This window comes from Patiria miniata, unplaced genomic scaffold (genome assembly GCF_015706575.1).
Source record: "Patiria miniata isolate m_02_andy unplaced genomic scaffold, ASM1570657v1 HiC_scaffold_24, whole genome shotgun sequence".
Classification (NCBI taxonomy): domain Eukaryota; kingdom Metazoa; phylum Echinodermata; class Asteroidea; order Valvatida; family Asterinidae; genus Patiria; species Patiria miniata.
This window is the reverse complement of record NW_024037063.1, coordinates 12,673,151-12,685,673: the sequence shown is the minus strand read 5'-3', so window position 1 is coordinate 12,685,673 and position 12,523 is coordinate 12,673,151. Positions and strand designations below refer to the sequence as shown.

Genomic DNA, 12,523 nt, shown 5'->3' with positions numbered 1-12,523 from the left:
TTTAATTTGAATGTGGTGATATTCTTGCATTACTTTCATGTTGTTTTCCTAAATGTCTTTGGTATATACATGGAAATGAACAATAAAGGGGGAGGGGCGAGAGTTGGACATTCTATGAGATGCATGTCAGAAAGCGTTGCAAATTGTGCCCCGTCCGTAATGCGGCACTAACATGCTGGTTTATATCGAGTTGTATGTAATAGACCATTATCATGTTGCAGCCATTTGATTTTATCCCATTCAGATCAATGTAACCAAAGCGAGGCTGGAAGGAAAAATAGTCTGGTTCCATTTTGCACAACAAAAATTATCATTCAGTTCTGTTATTGGATACAGGGAACATGACTAAAATGGTGGAAGCATTGATAAAGGTCTTAAAGGGAATGTACAGCATTTGCTTTTGCTGCACTTTTCAGAAATAAATGGATTTGGAGGATAAGTATGTGACAGCAAAAATTGTTAAACTGACTTGTTTCACGTTTTGCGCTTGTAGATGCTGGAAAAACCAAGAAAACCAATCATGTTCTTGTAGTCTGGTTCCCTGATCCCACTTAAGATTAAACGGAGCAATTTATAAACTGGGGGAATTGTAAGGTCAGAGAATCAGTCTAGCAGGCTTGAACCATTTCACAGGTGTGTAAACAATTGCAAAGTAAATGCGAAATAACTAAATATAAAACATTAGGAGCAGTTTTTGAAAAAAGTCAGTTTTTTCCAACGCTGGTCGGCCGACCAGCGTTGGAAAAATACAAGTTTTCTTGAAAATGTCAGCTCACCAGGAGCCACGATTTTAATGGATGCTTGGACTGTCATTCCCTAACAATCTAGTGAGATATTTCGTGATAATTTGATCATTTCTTTTTTTGATGTTTACAAATGTTGTATTTTCCCTTTAAATACATAATCATTTCATTTGAATGTGCATGTAATAGAACCTGACATATTGCAACAGATGTTATTTTCTCAAATGTTCACATATTCTTGAATTGTCAGCCCCACTGTGTCTCAATACGCATGAGTTGTTCCCACTGCATCAGCATTACTGTCCCACATTGCATATTGCAAGCTTGAAGCCCGTCCCGAATACGAGCAATCTCGTTGTTCTCCGAAACCGAACCACTGACTGAATTCAAAAATTGCCCGCGGGTATAATCCCCCGTCACTAACGTGGACATTAAGGCCCGGCTTATCCCCCGATAACATCAGCGAAATCGGTATTTTCTGTGCACGATAAAAAAAAAAATAGAATATAAATACAGTAGCTCTTTGGGCCCGGGGGCATTTTTGTTTTGAATGAATAGTTGGTGTGAATTTGGGTTTTTGTTGCAATGGAAGCAAGCATGGATGAGTGTAAGCCGGTTTTTTTTTTTTAGATAAAGCAACACTCCGAGTTGCTCTTGGGCGGGATTTGTTCAGATTAGGTGCCCTCGAAAAGAAACACAATTCTGCAATAGAAGCCTGCATTTCGCTGACCGACTTGCCGGAGCACATTATATTTGACTGAAAAATTTTGGGTAGTTTAGTACAAAGGACATTGGACATTTATTATTGAACCATATGGGGCTGTGCCATATACATGTGTACTGAATATTTTCGAATGTTCGATTATCCACTGAATACTGGGTAGTATAGGTTTTCCCGGTCAATTTCCTAAAATGTTCATTCATTTCTGAAAATCTGTCATTCATTTTCGTCTGAATTTGAGAATCGCTCTGAACACGCGTTTCATTTTTGCTACCAGAGCATTCGGTTCCATTTCAGTTCAATCAATAAGTGATTGAGCAACACCATTCGTTTATGTCCATTCAGATTCGTTTACAAGACTTCTTTTTGGCTTTTAGAGTGGGATTTCAAACATTCATCATTCTATTTCACTTTTACTTTAATGCCATTGGCATGAGATACAATTAGGGGTTTCTTTTTCATTAACCGTCAATCAAATTAGCTGTACCTGAAATCAATTTTAAAAAGGTATGCTTGCGTAAATGAATGCACAGGTAACGTAATTGGCCGTCTGTTTCTCAATAACCGAATGCACGGACAGTGAAAACGATTGAAGTTTCATTGAACTGAAATGGGATTAAAGACGTGCATTCAAATTCAGACGAAACTGAAGACCGATGGAATATGTAAAAAAGATGTAAGTGGTCGATGAGAAGTTGAAGAGAAATGCGCGTGATGTCATTTTAATCTTGTAATCTTAAACATCTTTCAAGCATCAGCCAAGCAGCTTCACCAAAAAAAAATCTATTGATACATAACATGATGTTCTTAATATTTGTACAGCTCATTGTTCACACAAATCCTGATCAATGGACTATTTAATTCCTGATAGATGCACACAAATTTCAACCAGGGCGTGTGCTTGCACTTCTTGACTGGCGCGTGCAGTTTCCAACCGATGCGCGCAGTTTAGGCTGTAATGTGACAAACTTGTCTGGTTTGTTTTGAATATTTGCAGATTCGATGGAATCCAGGTTCCAATAATCGAATACTCAATTATTTGAAAATGCACAGCCCTATACCATATATTTGTCCAATAGAAATTTTGTACCAGAAGTGCATTCTAAGCGCAGTTGGCTGCTTAAAATTGAGTTCTTTGTCTGAGCAGGGCCCAATTTCACGGGGCGCTGCTTAACAGTTAGCAGAAAAGTTGTGTTTAGCATAGCAGAAAAATTTGCTAACCTTCAGCACTATTTCACGGCGTGTGTGTGCTAACGGTCGCGCGTGCATGGAGATTTCTATTGTTACGTCACTAAGTTCAGCAAATTTTTCCTCTGAAGTAAAGCGTGCCTTTTGCTGTGCTTATGCTTACGGTCTCCATGAAATAGATGGATGCTCTGGTAACAGAAATCGTGTGCTTAGCAGCACAGTGAAATTGGGCCCAGGTTATATATCTAATTTGGACGTCTGTAGGAGATTACTAATTTTGCAACAGCAGCCCATTTTTTTTTGTTTCACAAGGCCCCATTAACATGTCGAACCAAACTGCATCACTTTCAAACTTTGTTGTTGAGTAAACTTCTTAGGAGAAGTTTGTGGAGACACTGAAATGGAAATCGTTCCAAGAAGAACAAGAGGAGTTGACTTGACGCTTTGGTCAGTGTGGACCCCGTGCGCGAGCAGCAGATAGCTCTTTTTGCCACTTTCGAGAGGCTCAGTGGAGGAAGCCATCGCGTGTGTGTACTGGTTCGCGTGCGGATGTGCTCAAAAAAAGTGACATCTTCGCATGAGCATTAGGTGTCATCGGGAATGCGTTCAAATGCCTCTTCCAGTGGTCTCACCCAACTCTCCCTTTATAACCGTTGAGGGGGTACTTCCGCACCAAGTCCCTAGACAGTAGCATCACTTATCCATAAACATCTACCAAGTTCCAACCTCTTGTTTGTACTCTCCACATCGCAAAGCCTGAAATTGCATTGAACTTAACAGTGTGTTCTTTCTTTTTGTATTTTTTTCAGGCTATGACATTGACATCAGAATGAGGTTCAACTTCTCAGTGGTCTTCATTTGGGAATTTCTGAGCAACATCATCAAGGGATGTATTCATGCTTCAAGAACACCATATCTGTAATGCTCACTAGTACTGGACCCATTTCTTACATTTTTGGACTGATCTGGTTCTACTGAGGGCATGGTTGGAATCCAGAATGTTTTTAAGTGTGTGTCTGTTGCACACCATGTTGCAGAATTGGACAGTTTCATACACAATAATTCATGCAAACTGCCTAGCCCCATAAATGTGCCTCAAATACTGGACTTCCTCTGTATTTAGAGCCACGCAGCGATGCGTGCGAAATTTCCTGAAAAGTTGTGTATCCTGAAATTTGAAATTTAGCCTGTTTTTTTTTCATTTGATAGTCACCATGGAAGCTGTTTACCTGGTTGATAAACAGGAAAAATCAAAATTCCCTACCTCTAGACATCTAGTTATCCTGTAATTTTAAGGGGAAATTTGGAGAGAGTTTGTCCAAAATGATCAGGATTTTTCTGGAGGCACATTTATGGGGCTACAATCTGGCACTAAACAGCTTTTCCTATGTCAGAAGTACTGCTGACTTCTGAGTGCATGATATACATATATTGGGGTGTGTGGGGGGGGGGGGGTGTGGGGGGGGAGAGAGAGGGGGGGTTAATCATCCTTACAGCTGAGAAGCTGAATTGCGAAGGACGCGGCTACGAAGTGATCGAGCCGAAGGCATGTAAAGGCGCCTTAGGCTGCCGCCATACGACCCATGTCTGACCAAGGAGCACAGCCAGAGATCGAAAGTGTTGATTTTTTTGCGGAGGGAGGAAAACCAGAGAACCCGGAGAAAAACCCTCGTGGCACAGAAGAGAATCAACGAACAACTCTACTCACATATGGTCTGAGCCGGGAATCGAACCCAGGCCACAATGGTGAGAGGCGAGCGCTTTACGCACTAGCCGACCATGCCACCCATATCATAATATCTTAAGGCCGCTTCATACTACATGTGAATGCAAATGCAAAGTGAATTTGATGTCTCGAAACTTTGGTCTGAGTTGACGTGTGATTAACTTTTGCAAATTCGCAGCACAAGTACTTGCTGTGATGTCAGAAATTCGAGTTCGCATTTGCTTCCGCGCTTGGTATGAAACGACCTTAACTTTGGTTCATGTACAAGATGTGTCACTTTGGTCCTTGGCAAGACCTCTTCATTTAAGTTCAAGTATTGTAAGAAACCTGTTGATAAGGGAAACATTTTCCAATCCTTAACAAAACGCTGTTGATTGTACTGATAAAGGGTAAAATGTGTTCAAGACTGGTTTGTAGCATGTGAATTCAGCATCATCAAAGTACTCTCTTCAGTTCATGCTTTGGGAAAAACAAGATTTTTTTACAACCCATTAGCACTTGTGCAACATTGTATTACATTGTATTACATTGTATTACATTGTATTACATTGTATTTATTCACTGAAGAATCAATAAAACGTGGACAGTAATAAGCAGGGCAGTTTGGGGCAGTACAGTGACTAAAGGGTTCAAGCATTACGAAATTTTTTTTCACATTTTGCCATTTTATCACTTGCTTCAATGTAACTTATAAACGCAACGCAGCTGTTTGACAAGTTACGCAAATGGAGAAGCATGCTATCAATACCAACCTGCGACAGTCATTTCTAGAGCTCAATAGCGCCCTCTACAAGTACGCAAAGCAAGTAGTGATGACTGACACAAAGGACGACTACGTTGCTCCGTCCTGCGTCACGTGGGAGCGACGATTCCAATCTGAAGGCTCCGGGCCGGCTCGAAATGGTTCATTTAAAGCTCGGCAACCCGAGATGGTAACCGATACCGCAAAACTGTTTTGTCGTTCACTCGTTCTCTCTCTCACCGATTTGTCGCGGCGCAGCCAGGAATCTGATAAACACGTAATCCCCGATCAGTTTACATTCTGAAGAAAGACGAAGAGAGGGGGAAAAAAAAAGAATAATCCGGATTACTAATCACAGCTTCAGAGTTGTCTTCACTTCTGGGGGAAAAAGAAAGCTGAAGAAGTTGTCCAAAAGATCCCAACTGGGACACGTCATGTTTCAGAAATCAGATAAGAAACTTGCCAGATTGACAGTGAGTCAGCCATAAGCTCTTGCTTTGCCAGAGGGAAGAAAGGGGTGTTGCTATCTTGGTGGCTGGACATCCTGTTGGGATGAGAATTGCTGCTTTCTGAGGGTTAAAAAAACGAGGCAGGAAAATATAATATTGATAGAAATAATCTCCATGCAAATCTGCTTATTTGGGAATCACAAAGCTCTGACAAGACCTTAGGCACTGCTGAGCATCGATGCTTAGCAAAATGAAATGTCGGCCACAGGGGTTGGGGGCTAAGATAAGGAAAATGCTGGCCTGTACAAAAAGATACATTAAACTTGAATGAGATATTTCTGTGTCTGATACTACCACACAGAGCTGTTCAAGGCACTTCAACAATGAAGCAAGTTCCACATTTGAGTTGACCACTTTGGTGTTTTCTGCAAATTGTGACTTTTGAAAAGACTGTAGCAAGTCTTTTAAGCATTCATTGACCTGCATCAATCTTATCTGAAGCCACAACAGTGTAGATATATTTAAGCCATGCCTGAATTACTTTGGCTACGGCTTAAAATTACACACATGGCTATGGTAGCGGCTGAAGCCACATCTCATAGACCCGTGTGTTACTGTCAGCCCTAAGTTATTATTGGCTATGGCTTGAGATTACACATGTGTCTATGGTAGCGGCTACAGCCACTTCCCATAGACCTGTGTGTAATTTCAACTTGGCTATGGCTTGAAATTGCACACATGGCTATGGTAGCGGCTGAAGCCACATCTCATAGACCCGTGTGTTACTGTCAGCCGTAGCTACAAGTAAGTTATTGGCTACGGCTTGAAAATACACACTTGTCTATGGTAGCGGCTACAGCCACTTCCCATAGACCTGTGTGTAATTTGGAGCCGTAATTTGGAGCCGTAGCAACAAAAGTAGACTTGCACAAGTCTGAGCGATATATAGAATATGTAAATAGAATAACGTATTAATTTTGGTCGTGTGTGTGTCAAATATACTGTGTGTAACACAACTCAATTTGCATTGTATAGTCAAACTCAGCAAGAACGTATTCACTGTATATAGCTGCAGTTTACTCATGAGGACCACAGTGCGTCGTAATATTGATCCGATTAATTGATTACGGATAAATTGGTTATTGCTAATTGATTGATTCGGTGATGCAAATATGTAATACTGGTGTCTGCAGATACTTTTATGAGTTCTCAAATCTTGTAACAGAAAAAAAAAATTAATTAAGAGAAATTTTATTTTTATTAAGTGTTTTTCCCACCTGACTGTATGACTAAAAGATAGAAATTGTCCCATGTCATGTGTAGCCATGTTCATGAATTTAGCATTTATTGACAAAATTGTGAAAACTGCAATATGAGAACATATCATTGTATTCCCATATCAATGTATTGACATATATGTGACAACAGACAAGATGGAATTAACTTCTTTATGGCCAAAAAAAAAAGTCTCCGGTTTCTGGTATGCGCGCGTCGCCGTAGCCATGCGCGTCGGCAAAATGAAAAAGTTTTTTTTTCAATGAAAGATGATGTCTCAAAACCGCCAAACTCACTGGTTTGACTGGAATTCTGCTGCTGCGCAATTTCAACGTGTTTTTAGATGGGGTTATGATCGAGAATAAGCTTTATGTGGCCTCTCTGGACTCCCATATATTTGCACTAAGTTTAGTCGGGCACCATTTGCAGTCACCAGCCGACATTTGAAGCAAAAAAGTCAGGTAAAAAAAAAAAAAAAGCCGCGTCACCGCACCACTTTTTGGACAAGCTCCATACCAGAAACCGGAGACTTTTTTTTTTTTGGCCTATACGATCATCAACTTTTTATGTTTCGGTCCCCAATATATGAAGAGTATATTTTCCAAAATGCGATAAATTTACCTTTTGGAATATCGCCCTCTCCTGGCTACCTGAAGTTGGTTTAGACAGCGTTTATATCGTCGTTTCTGTGCAACAAGGTCGTATCTCCTAAAATGGCGTGTGACATCATGTTCGTTAAAGGTAGAGTCCATCATTTGTAAAGTGTGCATTTTGTTCGTTTGAAGTAACAAATGAGTTCAAAATCTAATGAAGGATACTGAGCAACTAACCTGATGAAGTTTCAGCTAAGCTTCAGCTGTACATTCCGAGAAAAACAGCATTCTAAGATCTCAATTTCAAATCAAAAGTTGCTGAATCATGTTTTGAATTGTTTTGAATTGCAACTATACGCGACGTCGCGCACTGATCCGACGAATTATAACAACCGCGCGCGCGTGTGCGTCGTTCGAATACTTGTGCGCGCTTCGCTGAATAACAAAACGAACTACTAATTTAAATTTTCCTACGGTGCTTCTTAAGAATCACCGTTGGAAATGCCTTCTTTCGTTGATTACTTCAAAATGACAGCTTCCCAGAAAGAATAATTTCACAGGGAGTTTAGTTCCCTTACTATCTTTCAACCAAGTTAGTTTTTCAACAATAATTACGCCAGTTACTTTTCGGATGGCTGCAAATGATGGACTCTACCTTTAAACGTGAGTTTTCAACGTGAAAAGGTCATATCTTGCTTACGAGAGAGCGACATATGACCTTGTTGCACGGAGCGTATTCATGCGAGATACGACTTTGTTGCAGCATCGGGTTACGACCTTGTTGCACTGACACGACGATATAGTTAATGGCAATTTAAGAATAAAGTCAACTGAGTGAAGCAAAACAAAAATGAAGTTGAGGAAAAGCTTTTATGTTGTTTTAATTCTTGAAAATCTCATAAAAGTGCATATTTTTCACTTTTTTTCAAATGGCTATTTTGCGTTTTGGACACTCTTCATATGTTTTGAGATTTCTTTTTTCTTGGTAATTTTTTTCGAGGAAATATGTATTAAGAAGATTTGCATGGGTTTATTTCATAAAAGTACTATTTAAAGATTTATAAATATGCATTTAAAACCATTTTCCCTTTAAGTTGCACCTCTTGGAATTGTCACTAATTTAAAAAAATATTTTACTTCCTTTTTTAATTCTGGTGTTTCAAAAGAGCAAACACAAGAAGTGAAAGTGTCGAGAATTTGTGTTGAATTTAAACACTGTCAAATTTAAACTCTTTAAGTTTTTTGCAATTATGGCCGTCGTTAAATAAATAAATATTAACATGGATAAGAGACCATTAGTAGTAGATTTTGAAGAAAACAAAAATTATCTTTTTCTAAATTTAAGCATTTTTGAGTCTCACTAAAAGTTTATGCCAATTTTTCAATTCATTTTCGCAACTGCCTAAAATACCATGCTGAAGGTTTTCGTTTTTATTTTATGTCTATTTTTTGATTTCTTTTTATTTATTCAGTTTTTTTTGTAAATTTCACATGCCATTGTCATTATTTCTTGTACCCTGTTGTGGCAAACTTGTCTTTTAATTAATTTTATGCTTACATCTTGAATTATGTCCTTGAATTGTCATTGGAATTTGTGTCAGGTCGTTTCGAAAATTATTTTCAGAGCTGTATTTAGGGTTCACCAGTCACTACTGATTGAACAAAATATGAAGAAGTTAATTAAAGAAGAAACATACACAGACAGAAACATAAAGAAGAAACATACAGATTTGTGAAAGGTTAAAACCTTGGTTTTAATTTTTTGCTTTGCTAGACTTAGGGTAGCAAGTTAAATGTTGATTCGCTTTTTTGAAACAGCGCCCTCTGTTGCATGAAGTTCTGCAGCCATTTTCCAAATCGCGGGATCGGCTGCATAGACGAAATATTTAATGTTAACGCAGTATAAGGATGTGTAATACTGTTTTTCGTATGCGGTAAATGCATTCGAAATGCTAATTTGCGTCATTTCTCGAAACAATTTTCGAAACAAGGACAGAATTTCGTTCGTCTGTTGTTCTCAAATAGGAAGGTTCCTTGAAACTCAGCGCTCGTGTGCAGAATATCCGAGGTTAGGGAATACATTTTGTTAAATTAAAATCGAAAGGAAAGCAAAGACCTCCCCCCCCCCCAAAAAAAAAATCCAGCAGAATTCGATACGACATTTTCCTGCCGCTATATTGATTTTTATGAATGGTAGGTTTAATATTGTAGAGATGAACACTTTACATGTACATGTATTTGTGTAAAAAAAAAAATTGGCAGTTGCAGCAGAACCGTTTATTGTTACTAGATAAAAAATAACTTGGCGGTAACATTCCATCGCGTTCCATCCTAGCACTTTTTGATTTCCTTTCCCTTCGATTTTGCGGTCAAGAGCAACCCATCACAGAAATGATTTCTGGAGTACGTGAAGTTATTTTACACAATAGTACAGCAGACCACCGTAAGTGGACACAAGAGATAGCCAAACGCCAAACCGCAAACTCTTCTTTTGGGATTTGTCGGAAAACGTCTAAGGAATATGTTGAACAAAACTCTGGCCAATCAGCGCCCTGGCAAGGCCAAGTTCGGCGACCTATTATGTCGGCAAATGAACTCAAAGAGCTATCTGTCCCGCAAAAAGTTGCAACAAAGGAAATACTATCAATACTAAATTTTGTCGGGCTGGCTTGAAATACAGTTCTTATCAACTGTCATTTTATATTTGCTTGTAAATGAGAATTAGTCCTTCAAGTTTATTCAAAAAAAATTGTGTCCCAAAAGAGAGTTTAGTCTCCTATTGAAGTTTCAGTTTTTACCCAATGACCGCCACAAAATTATTTCATAAATGTTTATCTTTGTGCAAGTGCTCCGAGTTCCACTAGTCCACATGATTGTATTTTAGATTTTCGGAAGTGAGAGGTCAGTTTGTGGCACCATATTTTTCTTTCGCGTCATGCGATTTTTCAGTTTCCATAAATTGAGATTCAAGTAACAAATTTACAATGGCCTTTTCCGAGGGTGATTTTTTTTAAAGAAATCAATGCCCTACCAAAATTCAGTTTTAAAACTCCAACTTGTACATGCTAATTTTCCTATTCGAGGGGTCCAGAAGCGCGCCACCAGGGGTCATCTTTCAGGGCATTTTACTCTCGGACTCCACTGCTGAATAGAGCCAATATCGGTCCATTTCCAACGGAATTTCTCAGGAATAAACTTATCAGTTTATTCTGGGACAAAACATGCTGGGACAAAACATGGCCACTCTCCACTGTAAACATCGATATGACAATAACCTTGGCCAGTATGCCAAAATTGAAAGTTGTTTGTGAGTGACCCCGATTAAAGACAAAATTACCCCCCCCCCCCCAAAAAAAAGGGAGGGGTCATTCCTTCTCCCAAAGAAGCATAGAACTTTAGTAAGCTAGTACAAGTTTGATTATGCATGGGCCTATCTGTCACCAGACAAATTACTTATCTGGTTCTCCCTAAATTTGCTTTAAATTTTGCTTGCATGTAAATTTGCAAAGCAGCATTTTTATGCTGATTAACACCGTATAATTGGCCCAGGTATACTTACTATGTCTGGTATTTACATTTCGTACTGAGGTATTGAAGTTCAACTGGAAATGAACCATTAACGCTGTATTGAATTATTCTCCAGATGAATACTAAATTCTGAATGATATTAAGGAACCAATTAAGGTTGAAATTAATTCAGCCGTCTAATATCTGTTACTCTCATTTATTTGATATAGCTCTAATTACATTTCCCAGTTAGTTTAATTGCTTTTACATCTATAAATAATTGTTTCGTTGACGGCGGCACGCACATATTCCATTCAATTATTTCACACTTTAAATTAACACAAGCGATCGCTGTTTGCAACTCCCCAAAGTCCCAAGTTCAACATAGGCCTACTCCGTTGAGGTTAATTGTAGCCTCCGGATGAAAGAAAATCGACATTCTTTTATTAAAATTTTATTTGCTCACACATTGCATTTTGATGAATACAAGTAGCAAAGTGCAGTTTACAAACGCGCGTGAATAAGATGCGCGTTTTTCATTAATTTAGATCGCCGTTGAGGGCGCTGGTGGTCCTCACCGCTTTCACCCAATCCACCTGTCACTAATGTCAGTCCACCAATCAACGAGGTTTTTGAGCAACAGACTAACACCCCCCGCGGCGCGAATGGTACAGTCGCCGTACATCATTCACTCGTTGAGTAGCGAGCGGAGTAACTGCACGCACCGCGTGTTGCACACTAAACTTGGAGTAATTCGAATGGAGTAAACATGGCGAGGCAAAATGGAATAAGTTTCTGGCTCTTTTTCACCTCTTTCTGGATTTATATATGCCCGACTCTGGCTAGACAAGGTAAGCAGGGTTCCTGTTGAGTTTGTTTTATCAGAAATTGTCAGCCTTTCGGTGATTTTCCGTCGCGTTTCGAGGATATTTTCAGGAGAAACGCGGTCGTCTGGTCGATGTTGTGCGTTGGCAACAGGCAGTGCTCGGGCTTTTTCCAAAGTTCTCCGACTTCCGCCGATTTCTGAGGCGCTACGGGAGAGAATATTTCACGCCGAATTTTTCACTCCCGTTCGAGGTTGGACTCTGAAATTGGCTCTGGCGTGTAACAGGGCATCCTGGCGACAAACAAGAAGCAAACTGCGAAGATATTTGGACAGGAAATTATACTTTATTTTTATTTTGGGTTCGTCGTCCGAAGTATCGCCGCCTAGGCTCACGCACACCGGAGTAAACTTTCCTTTAAATTCAAATCGGTTCTAATCTAAAAAGCAACCGCTCACTGAGAAGCGATCCATCAAATAAATTAATTGCAATAACCAGCGGTCCAATCTTTATCCAGACGCTTCCTGTGTTGAGCTGGCAGGTCATTATCGACTGTGTTTTCCCCGTTTTTTTAAGTCGCCAACCGGACAGGAATCCAGCGTAAATCTTCCGGCGCCACTGTGGGTTGTTACGCCGCTGTGCCCGGCGACACGCGTGCCGCTCACCGCCGCGGTACATTTCCTCCCCGTTAACGGCGGCGGATCGACAATCAAAATACACCGTGAAAATGCAAGTTTTCTCTGAATACAACAACC

General features: G+C 39.7%; 1 protein-coding gene across 1 annotated transcript in view; it reads left to right on the top strand.

Annotated features, from left to right (window-relative positions):
- Positions 1-11,614: 11,614 nt before the first annotated feature.
- LOC119732269 (ephrin type-B receptor 2-like) overlaps positions 11,615-12,523 on the top strand; it is a 36,593-nt gene continuing 35,684 nt past the window's right edge. The window contains exon 1 of the mRNA XM_038205729.1: positions 11,615-11,795. Within this exon, the coding sequence (XP_038061657.1) occupies positions 11,714-11,795 (82 nt within the window). The 5' untranslated portion in view covers positions 11,615-11,713. The remainder of the gene's footprint in view (positions 11,796-12,523) is intronic.